The sequence below is a fragment of the Odocoileus virginianus genome, chromosome 6, assembly GCF_023699985.2.
Source record: "Odocoileus virginianus isolate 20LAN1187 ecotype Illinois chromosome 6, Ovbor_1.2, whole genome shotgun sequence".
In the NCBI taxonomy this organism is placed as follows: Eukaryota; Metazoa; Chordata; class Mammalia; order Artiodactyla; family Cervidae; genus Odocoileus; species Odocoileus virginianus.
Genome location: NC_069679.1, coordinates 4,251,573 through 4,272,042, shown reverse-complemented (window position 1 = coordinate 4,272,042; position 20,470 = coordinate 4,251,573). Strand labels below are relative to the sequence as shown.

The 20,470-nt window shown below is 38.3% G+C and overlaps 1 protein-coding gene across 2 annotated transcripts in view; it reads right to left on the bottom strand.

Moving 5' to 3' along the window:
* CMYA5 (cardiomyopathy associated 5) overlaps positions 1–20,470 on the bottom strand; it is a 97,896-nt gene that overhangs the window by 9,790 nt on the left and 67,636 nt on the right. Inside the window, exons 7-10 of one of the 2 annotated variants that reach the window (XM_070468607.1) lie at positions 17,231–17,380; positions 14,536–14,682; positions 13,065–13,212; positions 1,028–1,161 (exon numbers count right to left, since the gene is read on the bottom strand). In XM_070468607.1, coding sequence (XP_070324708.1) covers positions 1,028–1,161; positions 13,065–13,212; positions 14,536–14,682; positions 17,231–17,380 — 579 coding nt within the window. Of the gene's footprint in view, positions 1–1,027; positions 1,162–13,064; positions 13,213–14,535; positions 14,683–17,230; positions 17,381–20,470 lie in introns of those variants that run through there. The other variant, XR_011488125.1, reaches the window with a different exon arrangement.

The following is a 20,470-nucleotide window of genomic DNA, read 5'->3' as shown; positions in this document are numbered from 1 at the left end:
GAAACTAGTTAGAAAGGCAGAATCTCAGGCCTTCCAACAGGCTCCTGAATTACAATCTCTATTTTAACAAGTTCTTCGGGAGACCCGTGTGTGTTCAAGTGTGAAGACGCACTGGTGTAACCTCCAGAAGTGCTTCTAACAGTGGAAGGTACAGGCACCACACTGGGACTGCAGGGAACACACTTCTGGACAGACAGTGCCCCTGTTTTCTCTCTTTACAAACATCACGCTGTCCCTAACCACACATGGCTCGCGCACAACTTTTGGCCGGTTAAGCAAGTCACTTAATGGGCTACCCTCAAGTTTCTGCCTCAATCTTTGGGTCTAGGATAAGATAAAAGAATGATCACCTTTCCATTCCTCATTTCTTTTCACAATAATTGAGAACAGCCCAGTATTTTTTATTGGCATCATCAGGGTATTTTCCCCAAAAGGCCCTTGAACAGTTATCATTTTCTTGAGTTACTCATACATTCATGCATTCAACAAACATAAATTGGCACCAATCATGAGCTAGGCATGGAAAATAATTAGAAGAATAAGACTGGAAGATTATTCATAGAGTTCACAGTGTCATGTATCAAGAATATCTTCATCCCACTCTTCCCAACACACACACACACACACACACACACACACACACACTCACAGACTCAAAACATACCCATCATCTATAGCAGATTGTAAGCCAAACAAGAATCATCTGAGGAGATTTAAAACATGTCAGATCCCATATCTCAGTAAATTAAATCAGGATCTTCAGGAGTGGACCCCCAGCATCTTTTTTTTTAAATGTTTTAAGCACCTGACTGATAGCTAATGGGTAGCCAAGGTTGAGAATGTCTTAAACCAGAAAAATAAAAGAAACACCTTGACCTTTGGCCAACCCTGGGTCCCTACGCCAAAAACCTAGCATTGCCAGCAGACTGGGAGCTTAAGAAGTGGCCCTCTAGGATGTCTTCTCTGGGTGGTGGGAGGGAAGGAATGGGAATACTTGGAAGTAGTTCTCTGTGTGCAAAAGAAGTACCTCTGGTGGAAATGAGGGCAGCTTCACTCTGCTCACTTGTCCCAAATGCATTGATGGCTCTCACGTAGAAAAAGTAATTGTCATTAGGTTGGAGATTAACTTTCAGCTGGAGTCCTTTAATCCCAGAGAAAGATCTAAACGTGAAAGGAAAATAATAATTTTAAATATAATGCTACGTGCTAAACAATACATCATATTTCAGTCCTGCAGTGCACGAACATCTTTTATTAACAAATCATTTATTTTTCCCTTTTTCTGACCATGGAGTTAGCAAGTCAGATTCTATAAAATGGCCATCTTCCAGTAAGTTTACTTTATCAAATCATTTCTACCTTGGTCAACTTTTGTCTAATATTATGCCTTCCAGAATGCTCTTTGGAATAGAGCCAACGAAACTTTTTTTTTTTAATTCAGAAAATAGACTAATTTTGTGGTTAATGAGTCTCCAAGCTTACGTTGTTTTCTTTATGAAATTCTGGCCAAGAGGGCACTTGTGGATTAAGATGATGTTAAACTAATCTACAATGGAAAAAAACACTATCTCATTAACAGATCCTGAATAGTGGAAAACTTAAAGTGATGATTTTGTACATAGCCATCATGTCAAAGCCACCCAAGTTGATGAAACTGAGGATCTCTAAAGATGACAGCATCCTTTAGAGCAAACTTAATCCTGGCAAGAAAAGAGAATTCTAATTGCCAAATAAAATCCCCAAAGTTGCTGTTCCCAAACCTCCCATTTACAATGAAAGAAAAGTACTGGTCATGATATTGGAATGGCACTAGATCTGGCAAGTACACTGTAACATCCCAACCATTTAAGCTAAATGGACTTGCTGGATTTGAAGATGGAGTTCTGAACTTGAAATGAGCTGGAATAATTTTTGTGCCTTTTTTCCATTCTCATTAATCTGCGTGATTATCATATCCTAGGACATTTATACAAACAAAGTATACAATCTTGTTTTACAAGCTCTTCTTTTAGCCTCCATTTAGGGAGACTCTGGACAAGTTAGGCTCCTTGCTAATAAAAGAAGTTCTAATCTGAGTGCTACAGAATCAGAATCCTGTCCCTCTTGGATGTGCATTGGATACTAGACATTGAAAACAATAGTACAATAGCCTTCAAATCCATTCTCAGAGGGAGAGAGTTGTTGTTGTTTTTTAACTGCTTGCTTTGTTTGTTTTTATTTTCTTTGGGTTTATTTTGTTATTAATGAATGTTCCACAAAATCATTAGAATCAAAGAGTGGCCCCTGTTCATTCTCAGATCAATTTTCTTTTTCAGGTTATTCCTCCTTCTGCTGATTTATTTCATTCTCAATACCTACCTTAGAGAATACCATGAAGGACCATGAAAAGGAAAAAGTATCATTGATCCAGAAAACAAATTAATTTAGACTTTTTCAAAGCAGAAAATCTGTACAGAGTAACCATCCCTCCCCGACCAGAGCAGCCCTGTGTTTAAAAGCAGGGAAACTCCATGTGTTTCTCAGCAGGAGGGGCCACAGAGGGGAGAAGCCTAGGTCTATTTATGTATTTGCTATTTAGTACTTGCTCCTGAAAAAGGTCCCTGTAAATTCCCCAAACCTTATTGGTTGTTATTTCAGAACCTACCACCTGACCAGGCCCTTGGAGGGTACTCTCTTTAGATGCAGGGGAGAATGGATGGATGAAATTGAGCCACATGTCCACTGACAACTAATTATGCTTCAACTAATTAACAAAACACCAGGTTCTGTGACTAAAAATACAATTCGAAACTAGTATCTAGATCATTATTCTGAGGTGAATGTATTGCTGATCTTGTTTGAACTGATGACTGAAGATATGTTTTCAGTGTACATTAATTATAACAAGCTTATTGTCACAATAAGCACACTCAGATCTGAACTGAATTTCAGACTTCATCTACTCGTTAAATAAATATTTATTGATCACTTATCATATGCTCAGGTCCTGCCCCTGCTTGACAGGACTAGGTGAGGAAATTTCATCTCTAGAAATTGGATAGAACATACAGGTTTCATTTTGTGATAATGCAGTTGTTAAATGCCAAGGATACTGTTCTGGGGTTAAGTTTTGCTCTTAAATTTTATGAAGTCTGCCAAGGAGGAAATTATATGTGTGTGTGTGTGTGTGTGTGTGTGTATATATATATATAGAGAGAGAGAGAGAGAGAATCAATTACATGCTATGTCTTATTAGTCATTTAAAGAACAAAAGTCTACATGGTACAGAATCCAATATATGGGATCACTGTGCAAACAGGTCATGTAGACATGACAAATATACACCATGCCCTCACTGAATCTATAAAAGCACCAGGCATGAAAATGAAAGTAACATGAAATATGGTAGGGTTTTATTGCTTATAAGTTGCTATCATATGCTCAAACACCAAGAAGAAGGCAAAAAAGCTCAGATACAAACGGTTCAACCCTATGTCTATTTATTCTGTCTGACCTCACTTGAATGCCACAAAAGTCTTCATGTCAGCTGTCCCTACTGTTGAGCCAAATGAAAACTTCACAAATTTTGCAATTTGAAATCTGAAGAGTGGCACTTCTCCATAGATTATGATATTTTTATTTCAAAACCAAAAACTTGTCATAATTGCAACTGAATCCACATGGTTATAATGAGCTTTGCATAGTCTGGAGTAGAATTCAAATTCACAGAATATCCAAATCGAGGTAATTGATTAAACAGCACATGGAATCCCAGGGAGTTATTGGTGCTTAGATAAGAAGAGATTTCAGTCTTATCAACAATGTGACCAGTCTGATGATTTTAGAAGTTCAGAGCCAATAATAAAATCCAAAACGCAATAAGAAATATGACTCAAAGTGTTTCATTCTGGGTCATAAGTGTGGGATCCTCTCTACAAGCACCATAGTACAGTGGGAAGGGAAGGCTTTATATTAGAGGTTCTGGGAATGTGAATATTGTTAAATTCCAGTGTTGTAAGGCAGAGAGAAATAGTCAAAGGAGACCTACTGTCTCCTCAGAAGTCTGAAGGGCTGCCATGTTAAAGAGACTGGTCCGTCTTTTGCTATTTCTGATGGAAATGAGTGGAAGACCCCAGAAGGCCAATGTTTGCCCAGTGTAACAAAGGCTTCTCTAGTTTGAGCCTTTCACTCTTTAGTTTTTGCAGGGGATGACTGAAAAGTTTGCCACGACTAACCACAGACGATGGGGCAAGGAATATTTCACATGAGAATTGAAAAGGATCTTTATGAAGTAGAAAACCATTAGGGACTTAATGCTTATGAGAAAATACTAAAAGCATTTGTATTAAATCAGAGAGAGACATGAGGTTAAAAAAAATTGAGGAGTAGGAGGTAAAATTATTATCACTTGTGGATAACATGACTACTATCTAGAAAACCGAAGAAACTCAGCTGAAAAACTCAGAATTTAGTGAGATAGCTAGATGTGAATCTAATAAAAAAAAAAATCGAAATCTTTCATATACAATAACAACTAGATAGAAGATAAAGCAAAATAAAGACCTTATTTAGAATAATGGCAAACATAGCAAAAGTGTGTAGGATTTATATGAAAACTATTTTTGAAAATGATAATGAAGGAAAGCCCACTAAAGACTTGACTAAAAGGAAAGGCAGATCAGTTCTTGGAAAGGAAAATGCAACAATCATAAAAATTGCAGTGCTCCCTAAATTAACCTGTCAACTTAACATGATCTCTACAAATACCGAATTATCAGGGGCAGAGGAGTAGAGGGGACTACACAGTCTGACTCTAAAGTCGTGTGAGAAATAAACTAGTAAAAAAAAAAAGGAGTCATGAAAGGGCAACCTAATCTACATGACTTCTAAAAGTATAAAGTTATAATAATATAGAGTGCATGGTACCAGGGAATAAATAGATGGATCAGTGGAACAGTTTATAAAGGTTGGGAATAGCACTGAACACATAAGTTCTTAAATACATAATAATGGAACTATTTCAAATCAGAAAGGAAAATGCTGGTAAAGCTGGATAGCCATACTAGAAAAAATAAAGTTGGATTCCCTACTCCATACTTCCTCTTGAAAGTGTGTATTAACTAGTATTAACATTAAAAAAAATATGTATGGCAAAAAAAATTGCAGCTTATATCACAGATGAAGACTGATGTCCTTTAAAAATCAAAGAACTTCTACAAATCAATAAGAAAAAATACTACACTCTAATAGGAAAAAAATGGGTAAAGGAAATGAAAAGTTCATAAAAAAGGAAGTACATAGCTCTGAAACATACAAAAAGATGTTCAACCCAATAACAGAAATGCACAATTAAACTATAATAAGATTCCATTTTCTACTTCTCAAACTGTGAGAGATCAAGTTTTATCACACCCTGTATAGGCAAAAGTATGGAGAACCAAACACTTTTACATGCTGCTTGCCTAAGTGTAAACAGCTACAGCGTCTACGGAGACAATTTGGTAATATCTATCAAAACTCAAAATGTTCTTACTTTCTAACCAGTCATGATACTTCTAGGAATTTACCCTGCAGATATACTTGCACATGTATGAAATGATATATGCCCAAGGTTCTTCCTGCCATACTCTTTGTGATAATGGAAACAACTTAAGTGCCTCTCAATTAGTCAAATAAATTGATTATATTCTTAGAATACAATGACTTTTTTTTTAAACTGATGCAGTTCCATTCATATTGCCATGAGATATCAAGAAATATTTTTAAATAAGAAAAATAAGGTGGAAAAAAAAACAAAAAACAATAGTAATAAAATAAAAAATAATAAAAAAAAGAAAAAGAAGGTGGAAGAAATACATATAGTATGCTACCATTTGTTGAAAAAATATAACTGCTATATATGCACAGACTATCTAAAAAAGATAAATATATGCATCAGATAACAGTAATTGCCTCTGGGGTGGGGAGAGATGAGTAAATGAAGTATAGATAGAAAGGAGACAATTTTCACTGTATTCGTTTTTGTATCTTTTGAATTTGTACCATATTTATGTATTATCTATCCGAAATTAATTAAACAATTTACTTTCAGAGCTATATTACAAGTTCAGAAGCTGGTTAAATGTGTTTGCAAAAGGCACATCAGTTTGAATTCTATAAAGTAACTTCTCTAGGAATTTTATAATTCAGCAGTTTGTGTTGGATGGAAGGTGTACACGTGCTCAAGGTGAGCTGAGGGCTGGTCACCACGAGGAGTGGTGATCCGCTGCGCTGCCATGTCCAATACCTGGACCTGCACATACTTCCTCCAGGAAGAGGGGGCGGCATGTGTACAAACACCATGGAGAAACGCAGTGCCATGACTCCTGGAAGCAGCCTGCGGATGGTGCTGTCACTGCAGGGCAAACAGATGGCTAAGTACGAACTGCTTTTTACAAACACAGTGGGCTCTTACGGTTGGCAGCACCAACACTCAGCCAGTCAATCAGCAGCATTTACTGTGAACTGTGAAGAGAGCACATCGCTGGGCTCTATGGGGACCAGCTAGTAAAGTAGTGTTTCCCATACCTGCCTGGGCATATTAGACCTTCTGAATAGGAATCCTTAAGAGGGGCCTGTGAATCTAAACTCTAACGAGTAGCCCAGTTGTTGCTGTTGTTATGTTTTTAATGATCTATTAGGTTTGAAAAACATAATTGTAAGATAGCACAGGGTGAGAAGGGGTGGGAAGGAGAAACAGGAATAAGAAGAAAAATCTATGAGAACACAAGCAACATGAAATACAAGAACAACTAACTAAACAGTTTCAGCTGTTGGAAGCCACTTATAAAATCTTAATTATCCATAAACACGGAATTTTTTGTTTAAGATGAAAATTTTTGGTTAAATCAGGATTAAGGAAATTATTTATATGCTGACTTTTTTTAACATAATAAATAAATATTTTTCAACAGGCCTTTTTTTTCATTTGATAACTGGGTCTTATTATACGACTTAGTGTTAACTAAACGTCACTATTAGTTCATAATAGTGTAAGAAACATAACTTGAAGGCAGAATCCTGGTGACCCATGGAACTTAGGCTTTCCTATAATTAGAATCTCTCACAAAATCAAAGAGTCAATCAAAGAGATCTTTCCAGCAGAAGGACCCTAGAGTTTAGTTTTCTCTGTAGTTAGTTACCCTCCAAAGTTTGAATGATACCATTTACATTTCAGGCAGAGAATCCCAAGAACCTAGTCACATCTATTCATTCTTCTGCATTCTCCAAGCTTTCCTTTACCATGCCAAGGTCACACAAGTGGACAATTACCCGAGGTCCCATAGAACTACCTGCACAGAATGGCGATTTAAATCACACTTTCAGAGCCCGTTTAAAAAATGGTTACATAGGAAATGCTTTTGCATCTTTTGTAAAACTGCTCTTAAAGACAATCACTATTACCTTGTTCAATAGCCCTTATATAAAGATCTACATGAAAAATTCATCTTATAACTGAATGTCAAGAAATAGAATTGTCTCTCTTAGTTAAGTGTTGTGCTTCCTTTTTTAAAACAGATGAGTTATGTAATCTCTTTCTTTCTCCCTCTTGCTCTCTCTTCTGTTTTCACTTTAGCTGCCAGGAAGTTCATATTTAAATTGCATGTTCCATTGAGGTATTGTTCTTAACCTGTGCTTTGTGATACAATCTCCTTACCCCTGCATTATCTGGCTCTTGGCCTTACAGGGTTGTTTTTAGTGGCTTTAGTATGACTGAGTCTTTCATTGTGAACAATTGGAATCATTTTGAAAACTGACAGATCGTAAGTTAAAAGTAAAAGAAGAAGTTGGTTTTCCATTGACTGAGGTTTTACTATACAACCAGGAGGTGTATAGAATTTTAAATGATCAAAGCTAAATCAGATTCATTTGGGAAGAAAGATTTCATTTAGAAAAAGCTGAATGCCAAGAATTTTTGTGGAGGTGGAGGTTGGAGGGGGGGGGTAGGTTATCCTATTACCTCTTAATTACTCGGTGAATTTTGGCCCAATCATGTCAGTGGTGCTCCTGTCATCCTATGAAGCAAGCTTGGGGTAGGAATGACCGTCTCCTTTACCCACAGACTGTGCAGTAGGTCCAATCACTTGCCCTAGACTGTGTGGTCAGTCATCACCAGTCCAGCTGAAAGCTGAGTAAAAAACGTGTTTTGTTTTCTTTTTCAAATGCTGGGATTCTTCATCTCCTGATCAGGCATGGAGTTCATGAGGAAATCCAGCCTTACTTCCATAGGGACAAAGTGGCAGGTGTCCCCAGCTAGATCACCCAGCTGTGACAGACAATCCTGTTCCTGCCCCACCACGTGTGACCCCAAAAGCTGGAAGCAGGAGAAACAGGAGCTCACAGGTCCAGCCCACCCTGCGGGGGCTCCCAGGAGAAGTGACTGGGAGGGTCTCTCCACCCACCGCCATGGCCGGGCCGGGGAGCAGGAAGCGCGCTCCCAACCGCCTCGGCGGCGTATTGAGTCTCACAGATTTGTCATCCAGCACACAGCTTCTTTCTGCACAGCCCACACGGCTAATCCCTGTACTATATTTCTCTCAGTTTTCCCTCCTCCACCCACAGTGCTGCTGACTTCTCTCCACACAGGAGAGACGGAACAGCTGAGGAAACAGCCGAGCGGTGGAAAATTTTTGAAAGTGTTTTGAGCCCACCCAACCTGAGGAGAGCATTCAAAGGAAAACAGGAAAGGGTGAGTAGGAGCTCCCTCGGCCCCCACACACAAGCCAGGGATTGTCACTCCCGCCCACCCCGGCGCCCAGCGGGGGCCGACTGCTGGGCTGGAGCCACAGTGCCCACACGCCAAAATATGCAAATGTGTCTTCTGTGAGGATGATGGCAGGGGGACAACTGCTCGGCTGTTCAGACATCACGTCAGGAAGCTCGGGAGCACGACAGGCTCGCTGCGTTTAGACACCTCCTCTAAGGGGTCAACCAGCATCTTTGGTCTTACACTGGAACTTCTAGAGGTCATCATGCTGGGAGCGTGAACGCCAGTCTGAAGATGGATGTGTTTCTGTTCTGGCAACCAAAATTAGACTCCCTAATCTAAAGGGTAATCAATGCCCCCTGTGTGCGTATGTGCAATTTCATATTAGTCATCCTTCTTTCCCCTCTTCATTTCAATTTCTCTTCCTACTCCAGACAAGAGCTTTTAAGGCTGTCTGTCTTTTCAGGGATTGAGGGTGAGAAAGATCTAAATTCATTTAGTTTTTAGTTCTGTTTAGTTCTCCATCTTTTCTTTGCTAGAGATTCCAGTGAGATGACCTGGAGTTGGCAAGGACAAAAGGAGATGGGCTAATGCCATCATTCATCTTTTCATTCACTCATTAAATAGACCTGTAATGAAGAGCTGCACAGAAAGTTTCCTGTTCTTACCCAGTTTTTTATGGGTTTTTTTGTATGTGTTTTGTTTTTACATCTGATTTAGCATAGGAGTTTTGCATAGAACCTAGAATGTATGCAAGGGTTGTGTAACCAATGGATAAATAAGATCATAAGTGTCCTTCCCTATAAGTGATCCATGAAAAGGTTTCCAATCTTCCAAGTTAGACTAGTCCTATCTCCTAATTAAGTATCCATTCACTAAGACTAACTCATTCACCATTCTTCTTTACTCTGTTGGCACAATTTGCTTTTTTTTTTTTTTCCGATTTTGAATAACATTATCCTCAAAACTAACCTAACTTTTATTGTTGTTGTTATTATTATGTATTCAGTGCTAATGATATATATCCATTCAGGTAACACATGTGTATTGAGGAGCTACAATATGCCAGATACTGTCCCAAGCACTGAGGCTGCAACTTTACGTAATAATCCCTTTATGGAGCCAACAAGTGAGTGGGATCAGACAATCCTTGGCTTGCTGTTCTTTCCAAGACACAAAATAACTTTAATTATGCACTGCTATGCAGAAAACCAAAGTGAAGAATGTGGTTCTAATAAAAAGGAAAACTAGAGACAGTTTGCTTTGTTAGCTAGGGGTGATAAAATGTTGAGATTCTTTGTTTATCAGTTCTACTGTCTGACTAGCTGTCTACAGCTGACATCCTAGAGATTGGCAATATAGATGACTGCTAAATAGCTAATGTTTAATAGAGTTTGAACCATCAAACATTGTAAGGAATGTTTTAAAGTTGGTTTTAACAACCAGATGGTCAAAGACACAAGACACATGACCACTCCGAAAGAGTTGAATTTTCTTTCCCTCTTGAACGAACCAAAAGAGATACAAATGAGTTTTGCAGCCCTGGGCCTCTGAAATTAAGGATGAATTATTTCATAGTTTGTTGATGCCAACCAGAGATATAAAGCGCTGAGGCTTCTTGTATTTGTGAGGGATCACTCTGATGTGGTGTGTCAGCAGTAGACTTATCAAACGAATAGGGTAGTGATTTGTGGCCAACAAAATTGTGCTTGCCTTAAAAACGACCTATTGTGAGATGCATCAGGTATCCAAAGAGCCTGGAGAGTCATCTTTGAGCTGTGGATTGAACATACCATTCTACCTCCTGGCACTAAGGGGTCTTTTAACACCTAACTGGAAAAGAGCTCCATCTCCAACATAGCCCCAAACTATCAACAAGGCTCAGAATGTGGAATTTCCCTTCACTTCTAAACTTGTTGGACTAGGTCCATTCAATAACAAAGGATTCTTGTATTGGTTCATAACTTCTATAAACTTGTGCTTATCTAGTCTCTCAGATGTTCTCCTTTGGCAAGAAAAACTAAGAGAACCCACTGGCAAAGTGTCAAAGGCATAAATGAATGACAAGTCATGTTTTAATAAGCTCAACTTTTGTCTTAATGAAATTGATGGAAGGCTATTTTTTCCCTAGAAATGAAACTGTCATTGATTTCTCTAGCTTTGATGAAGGATTTGTTTGGAATGCATTCTTCATCGTTGATATCAAATCGACTTTTTTTGAGAGCCTCAGAATGACCAGAGAAAGGAAAACTATTAACTAAAAGGGTTCTCTCTTTACATCTATGTTTTTCATATGACAAAAGAAACCAAGGGTATACAATAACTCCAAGTTGTTGGGCTGTTAAGGTGTGTTAACTCAGTCTGTATAATGACACAAGTTTCAGAAGTAGTAGAGAGAATAAGACGAAACTGATTTGCATCATGACTCTGAACTCTCCATCATTTAATACCTTGGCCAAATTATTTAACCTCCCTGAGTTTCATTTAATGGAAGTCATGACCTCCCTCCTAGAATTGTCAAGAGGGTTAGATGAGACTTAGCATGGCTCCTGACAAGTCGAAGGCCCTCGGTGATGCCCTTCTCCTTCCTTCTCCCCTTTCCCTTCTTCCTGTAGCCACACTTAAGAGATGACATCACAGTTCCCTCAGTGAAACGGCTACCAGGTCTCAGGGTTTCCAGACTTCTGCTGATTTAAGAATCCAACTGTGCTGGTATTATTTATGCAAATGCCAGCTGAGTCCCAATGCCATAACAAGGATGAGTCACTCCAAAGCACTCCTTCATGGTCTGGTCTTGCCTTGGAAAGAACTGGGCTTCCTCACTGATGATGGAGAATGATGGGAGAGATTGCCCGGGGACTCAGGCACTTCTGATCAAATGCTCTCACAGCATCAAAAGTTTTTATGCAGAGAATGTCCAGGACTCTCATGAGTGACATTCAACAGTGGTTAGCAGCTTGGACTCTGAAATCTAACAAAACAAGATTTGAGTCCTGATTGCCACTTGCTAGCTGCTAGGCTCTCAAAGCATCTGTTAGCTCTCGGAGTGTATGTAAGGATTAAATAAAGCAACATACATAAGGCATTTGGGACAGTGACTTGATATATAGTAAATGCTTAACAGAAGCCAGTAATAATCTCTCTGTGTGTCTCTGTCTTTGTCTCACTCTGCCTTCCTTCCTCTATTCTTTCTTTCTCTTCCTAAGTCTCTCTGTCTCTGTCTGTGTGTGTGGGGGTTTCTCTCTCTGAGTTAACCACTCAGCTATTTGCTAATCATTGAGTCCTGCCTTCCAGCAATTGGCACATTAACAGAGACGTTGTTTCTTGTATGTTTACTGTGTTCTCACTTCAGCTGAAAGGCCCACATCTCACCCTTATACACTCCACTCAACGTTACTTCATCCTTTGATCATTATTTTGTGAAGCTTATCTTCACATATTTGAAAGAAATTATAATTATTGCTCAGTTGAATGAAACCTCACATCATAACTATATAAACAGCTGTGGCTTGATCAGGAAGACAATCAAGAGCTTAAATAACACACTTTATTAAAAAGCTGTCTGATTTCATACCATTATTTCCAAGCTCCATATCCTGCCAAAATAATTTGCCTCAGAAAATTACTGATTTTTAAATGTCTCTAGCAAAATATGGATATCAATAATAATAATCTAAATATTCATCATGGAACATCATTCCCTATTGCCACAGATTGGAGGTTAAGAAAACACCACCTCAGTAAATAAATTAACATTTACCAAAGACCCACTGGATATACAGACTTTTATTAATAAATTTTAGCTTCATAATTTTTATTGAGAGAGCTTTACATTTCTTTTTTCCTGGAAAAAATCACTAGATTTTTCATGCTCTTGAAGAGGCAAGTATGTCTGTGATAATGTAAATGTAATTAGCTCCTTTTTATTACCAATATATTATGGAGACATTCAAATTTACATTATATACAAGCTCACTGTTAGTTTCCTGAGTTAGGTGGTACCTATTCTGTATGACTACTAAAAAAGCACAGAACATATGCATATATCCTGTCTAATGATTCAAGTTAAATATACCTCAAAGAATGTTCTATCTTATTAAAATTCACATACATTTTTCTTATAAGGGAGTCACCATTCTGCATTGTAGTGTGCTTTATTACAAACTTAGGGTTCATTGATGAATAGTGATAGAGTTGCAAATCAAGTCAGCAGCTTCATTAGCACAGCAGGGTTTTAGGAAGCGTTTCTCCCTCTGTGACCATAAACTTAGAGGCTGGTCGAGAGCCCTGCGCTGGGTTTCCGGCTCACCGGGCTCTTCCCATGGAGAGGGGTCCTTACCTGAGGCCCTCGCCCTCGGGAGCGTGCTGTCTGCAGTACTCCAAAGTGTACGTCTGGGTGGCCTCCGGGCTGGCGGGCCGCCATCGGATGGTGGCTGAGTTCCAACACACAGTGCAGTCCTCAGCGCGGATCACAGGGGTGGAGGGGGCTGCGGGGAGAGAACCAGGGCAGTTGTGGAGCTGTCTATGGCAGTTCTGCTTCCCTGGTCGCTGGGCTTGGGGGTGATTTTAATTTTTTTTTTAAATATGTCCTGAGTTGAAAACCCAAAAGGTATAAAAATATACATAGTGAAAGGTCTCCCTCCCATCTTTGCCTTTCAAACTGCCCAATTTTCACCCATCCTCAGACAGCTTCTGTTAGTAGCTTTCTATAAATTCTTCTATAAATCCTACCAGGGTTTCTTCATACATATACAAGCAAATAATATGAAGATTTTTGTCCCTTCCTTTACACAAAAGTTAGCTGCCATGATCTTGCCATCAATAGGTACTCAATAAGTTGTTTTAAAAGGCAAAAAGAAAGGATAAAAAAGAGGGAGTAAGTCATTTCTCCCCCTAAGGCAGTTACAATTATCTTAAATACAATGCAAACTTGGCTTCTGACACAGCTGCTTAAGCCCTTGTGAAAAGATTCCATCATGGGAATGCATTTCCAGCTGAATACCATTGCTGAAAAATCTTTTGGGGGCTCCTAGCACCCATATGAGAAAGCCTGAGCTTCTTACCTTAGCAAGTGTGAACTCTATGTACTAGCCTTTCTTAACTCATGTCCTCTTCTCCTTGTTTTTAAGTCAAGAAATAATACCAAAATTCTTGTTGTATCCTGCACACTCCCTACTCTTTCTTACCTTGACACCTGTGCTCATATGTCTTCTCCAGATGGAATACACTCCTTTAACATATTACTTCCTACTGGTCCTTTAATGATTCCATTCAGGCATAAGTTCTAGGAAGCCATTCCTGATCCTGTCCCTGCCCCAGCCAGTCTTGGATATCCTTCTAGAGTGTTCTGGATCACAGCCCTTACCACACATTTTCTATGATTTTTTGTTTTGTATCTTCCCCACTTGAGTATGAGCTTCTTGAGAAGAGGAGCCCAGTCTTATTCACTGTTGTAAACGCAGCACTGTACAACACCCAGCATGCAACAGGTGCTTAACAAATGCTTATTGGTTGATCTTAATAGTCTGTAAAGAACTGAGTATTGCCTCTTAACATCCCCTTAACATCTCCTTTTTGTTGTTGTTGTTTACTGCTGTTTAGTTGGTGAGTCACATCCGCCTCTTTGTGACCCCCTTGGACTCCTCCAGGCTCCTCCGTCCATGGAATTCTCCAGGCAAGAATATGGGAGTGGATTGCCACTTCCTTCTCCAGGGGATCTTCCCAACCCAAGGTTCGAACCCGTGTCTCCTGCATTGGCAGGCAGATTCTTTACCACTGAGCCACCTGGGAAGCCCCTACCATCTCCTTACCTGTTCTAAAGATTGCCCTTTCGCTGGGCAGGCTACATCCTGTGAAATTCACAGCCATTACCCACACTTGATAGCATCGGTCAGGTTCTAAATCTTCAAAAACACAGTAGCTTTCTTTCACGGTCACTCTGTATTCTTCTACCAAATCTAGCATAAAACACAATCATAAACTCTAAGGTATCTTCCTAAGTTAACTGAAAGCTACAGTTATTGGAAAAATTCAACTACACATTTTTCAGTGGGAAATACAAACTGATAAACTTACAGATATCACAATGTGGTAGATAGCATTTAAGAACATTCAAGCAATAACATTCCAAAAGAGAATGACATAGTATTACTTGTGAACACTTACCAGAACATAATAGCACATTAGTAAGATTCTGAGTTTCATATACCACAATTAAAGTAACTTGTTTTAATAGCAAATACTAAAATTGCATGGAATTTATGTTAATCTCAGTAATCCACTCTCAAGAAAAGTCTTAAGAAGCAATGGCAATATTTTAAAAGAGTACCTAATAAAATAAGGACAATCCCATGTTTCTTAAATGTGCAATGTTAAAAAGCATCTTTATAGATTAGTAAACCATTCAGTATGATTTTCAAAGTTTCAAATCTTGATTCCTTATCATGAATTCCCGAATTCTTTCAACTAGAGGTTTCCATAATTGATAGAAATACTTAAACACCGTTGACAGAGCATAAACTATTCTAAGAAACAACTTTGTTCAATCAAGATATTTCCTAAAATTACTTATTTTACTTGCAGTATTTTAGTAGTAAATATTACTCAATAACATTCTGAACACCTGCCCCTTGGGCCAATCTGATTATTTTTACTGAAATTTCTTTCCTTTTAAAAGAACGATTTTCTTCTCTAAATTAGCCTCTGGTAATTCCAGGTATCCTCTGTTATTACTCTAGGATGTCATATCTTCAAAACCCCTCCAGTTAAGAAACCCAGATTATTCCCTTTTAAAGTAAATTTAGGAAATCTTCAATTCAGCAGGCTTCTTCAATTGCATCTCTCTTTACCAGTGAGATATACTTCCCTGGATGAAATTTTGGCTTGAATAATGTCATAAAGACATATATACACTGAAAAACATTTCCCCCATAGCCTAGAACCTGTGGTTCTCAATAGAATTATCCTTTTAGACTAAGTCGTTTAGCCTGGTACAAAGCACATAATATATGTTACTGGGGACCTATTACACATCTAGACCATCAGATTATTGAACTGGCATCAGCAGAGTTCAAGGCATCAAAGAAATGAGACATGGGACAGGTATGTGTTTGGCATGATAGGGGAAGTTGGGGAGGTGGAGCACTTTATAAAGTGCTCCAGGAAGTAAAGAGTTGTTCAGAGGAGTCTTGGAGAGCCATGAGGTTCTTTGATATAACTGGATATACAGGGAGGTGAAGTGTGGTATAACAAAACAACCACAGAGTCAAGCAAATAAAAACATAAGCTTTGAAGTCCAAAAGACCTTTATTTAAAACCTGTCCTGGTCCCAAGTAATTTTTGTGGTCTTGGGCAAATTATTTAATCTCACATCTGTTTTCTTAATTGCAAATGGGAATAAGAGCACTTTTCTTTCTTTCTTTCTTTTTTTTTTTAAGAGCACTTTTCTTGTGCTGTGACAGGTGTATGGTAATAGGTTCCCAATAAGATATGAGTTCTTATAAACAAATTTAGCCAACTTTACAATATGCCTATGGTTGCTTTCTTACTTTTTCTAATTTAAGTATCACATGACATCCCAAAAGTCTTAAATATTGATTAACAGTGAAATAAGTTATAATTCATTCCTTATTACAAATTGGTTCCTATGCCATGTCAGTCTTATCACATGCTCATCTGATTTCCAAAAATATGGGTCTACCTTAAACAAGCAACACAGAATGCCAGCACTCCCAACTCTGATCCATCAAGGATCCATCTGATCCTTGGCTTCTAGGACTTATTAGAGGTCTTACTGAACAGAGAGATGTTTACAAAAGGCTCAGCTGTAAGACCTGCGATCCATTCATCCTCCCAAGCACCTTTACCTCTATCTTCACATTAATTTGGGACACCAGAAGACTATACCATACAGTCTTTTCATGCCTTGAGAAGTGTGAACTCTGAGTTTACCTTTATAGTTTGTTTGCAACTTTTATCAAAGGGGGATCTGAGAAAATGCCAACCATGATATCCAATGCTGCATTTGCACTAAAATTACTGTGGAGGACAGTGTCCTATATACAGCTCATTTCTCCTCTGCAAAGTGCGACACTTTATGCTTGTGTTTTAGACTTCAGTTCTGATCGAAACTTTGTTTTCAACACTTTGGTATGTTACCTCATGCCTGAAAATGAGAATCACTCAATTGCTCTTGTTAACCTGAGAACTCAAAGCCAAATTTGAATTTCAGTTAAAATATTCATGTTGAAAAGTATTCATTCATGAACTTTATTCATGTTAAAGTATTCATCATTAAGATGATATTTATGCATTCTTGTTTTCTTTGGTCCTGATTTCCAACTTTTGCTTATATGTCATTTCATTATATAATTGTTGGTTCGTTGTTGCTTTTATAAGTGCCTACAAATGCTTTGCAGAAAGAGTCATAATAGGTATATGTTTAAATAGTACACATTAAGATGTAGAAATGTACATATGCATCTGAATACATGTTAGTAATCCTACCGTTTACTTCTTGGTCATCTTGTGGCTCCTCCATGCAGTAAACCTGGAATGAGTCAATGACGTCTTCTTTGTTCATGCTCCAGTAAACTGCAATTGTTGTGCTAGTGGCAGAATTTGGTTCCTGAGGTTCTAATCTAGGAGGTTGTGGAACTGGAATATAAGCAAGATTTATTACAACTAATGCTGTTTTATTGATTTATTTTTCTTTTTTGCAAAAGTCACCTGTGTTTATTGATAATAATACAAGCAATACAGAAGTACATGGAGGAAAAATGGGAGGGCTATCTTGTTCTCAACAGCCCTCCAAACTCAAGGATATCCCTTGGAAGCAACCACTGTTACTATAGTTGTGTGTAACTCTCTCCAAAATGTCTTCTCTGCATGCGTACATATACACTATGATACACATAGAAATTAAAAAAAAAAAAATGGACCTCCCAATGGGATCACTTGATAATATTCTTCTGCAGTCCTGTACTTTGAGTAATAAAATTATACAAGTTAGAGGATGCACCAAATGATTTGGTTTTCCTTCAAAACAAGACCTTGAGTTTGCATTGCTAGTAACCAACATCATATCCTTCTATGGCAATATAGAATCTATATTCAAATAGAGATCGAGGAAACCCTTTTTATCTATAGTTGCTTTATTATCAAGGCTGCAAAAGACTTGCATGAGTAAAATATCAAAATACACTTTCTGAAACTACTACCCCATTTTCCCATATCCAACATGACTATACCTACAATTTTTTTTAATTCTTAAAAAATGTAAAAATTACATGAGGGAAAAGCACCCTATTAACTGATTCAAATATAAGGTTTAGATATCTAGTACAAATCCTAGATAGTATAAATAAATAGTTCTGCGTTTGAAAAGGCAATATTCTCAAGTGTTTTACTAGAGATTTAAAAAGTTTATAGTTATGCATATTGAACATTCATGTACATACAATGCTATAAATTAAGCTCCTATTAAATTCTCCTCCAAAATTTTTGAGATATAAAAGCATTGAATATAGTTTACCAATTAGAGGAAAAGGTTATTCCCATAGTTGAACAGATGAACTGTTTTAAATTTTATTTTTGTGGTTATTATTTTCCAGTTAACAATTTCCTGAGAGATGAGCTTGCTAAATAATATAGGCTAAATTTTATGTGATTACTTTCTTAAAAGTCAACAATGAAGGGAAAGAAAACAAAGGTTAGTTCAACAGAAAAGTGGAAATTAGAAGAAATAAATGGTTCTAAATTTAGAGAATGGAACAAAAAGAGACACATTGAAAAGATTCAATACAGAGATAAAGAGCTGCGGAAATACACAGCTATGAAAAATGAGAAAGAAGACAAGAGAATGGGCAAGTTCATGAGCTTTGGAGGGGAGAGGCCGGCCTAAGGTTAAATGCCAGATCCCCTACTTGTAAGCTGTGTTACTCCAGCTTAGTTCCTCCATCTTTAAAACAGGAAAACAACAATAATACTATTTCCTCCCAGGATTGTTGTAACAAGCAAGATAATACATATCAAGTGCTTAGCAAAGTACTTGACACAGAACCAGGGTTAACATTCAGAAAGCAACGTGGCCTTTGCAGGAGCACAGAAAATGGAGGGGAGAAAGCAGGAAGCCCCTGACGATGGGGCTGAAGTAGAGCCCCTTCATCTGGTAAAAAAAGAGGGACCGCAGGCTTGAGACATGCCGGGAAGCTGCGTGAGCAGGCAGGAAGCCCACCGTCAGAGCACCTCCACGAGGGCTGACAGTGCTTCAGAGGCTCTTACACGATCTGTGACTTTTCTGTTTGTCTTCCCAGCAGAAAATCAGAGTCACATTCTAAAGGGGTCCACCGGGTAAATGTAGTTCAGTAAATTTTATGTTGCCCTGGTTTATGGAAGAGCCAAGCAGATTGACTATTGTCTATCATCTTTGAAGTAGTGCTGGAGAACTTTTTGAAGAACAAACAATGAAAATGCTCCCTTTTCCTCTATGAATTATACTTTGAGCTTTACATGCTTTTAAAAATGGTAACATCTTTTCAGAAATCTCTGTATCAGGTACTTTAGCAAACTTCAAATTGATAACTGAGCCCCCCTCCCAAATCGACAAATTTTAAGGAATAGGCAGTTGTAGGGAATTAAGCAATGCATGTAGGCTAGAAATAATTTTGTACCTAACCTACTCCTTTAAAAACATTGAAACTAAAACATCTTATTTCAAAACAAGAACCACTTTTATTGTTTAAACTATTCTAAAATTTAAAAGGGAGTATGAATAAGTCCATGTATGTAATCTACTAACAGTGGCTAGATTTACAATTCCTGTGTGGCACAAGAACATCAGAGGCTCAGGCTTTACACATTATTAACACTATTTACACTTCTAGAGTAATAAACTTGAGTAGGAGTGATGCCAAAAAATGCTAAATTATTTTAAGGCTTCTTAGACATAGGTCAAGGAACTGGGCAAAGGCATGGCCCCCATGGATTCCCTCTGCCTGACAGAGTATGCCCATAAAGAGCTATCATGCTCAATGAGCTCAGCATCAGATCAGCCTGCACTTCAGTACTTGTAGTGGATACAGATTCCCACTCAACTGAGCTTTCAAGAAAGTCCCCAGGAGAACAGCATTATCTGCAGTAGCCAGAAGGGGAAAAGAACTCAGAAGTATATCAACATGTGAATGGATAAGCAAAATGCAGTATCAACATACAATGGGATTTATTCAGCTTTAATAAGGTAGGACATTTTGACACATGGTATAACACGGATGAACTTAGAGGACATTATACTCAGTGAAATAAGCCAGTCACAAAAAAGACAAGTACTGCAGAATTCCATTTATATGAGACACTTAGAGTAGTTAAATCCATAGAGACAGGAAGTAGAATGGTGGTTGCCAGAGGCTGGGGGTGTGGGTGGGAGGACTGAGGAACTGTTATTTAACAGATACACAGTTTCAGTTTTGCAAAATGAAAAGAATTCTGGAGCTGGATTAGTGGTAATGGTTGTACCACGGTGGCTTCAACCTGGTTCAAATGGTCAATTTTATTTTACACATATTTTACCAGAATATTATTTTTTAAGTTCGTAGGAGCAGAGTCAAGAAGCCTTGGGTGTCACGAATCTATGGTTACCCCACCTTTCACAGCAATACACTCAGCCTCTCTGGTGCAGACCAGTGGTTCAAGTGCAGAGACTCTGAAGCCAAACACCCCCGCCACACACATCCCCAACAGTTGTGTATC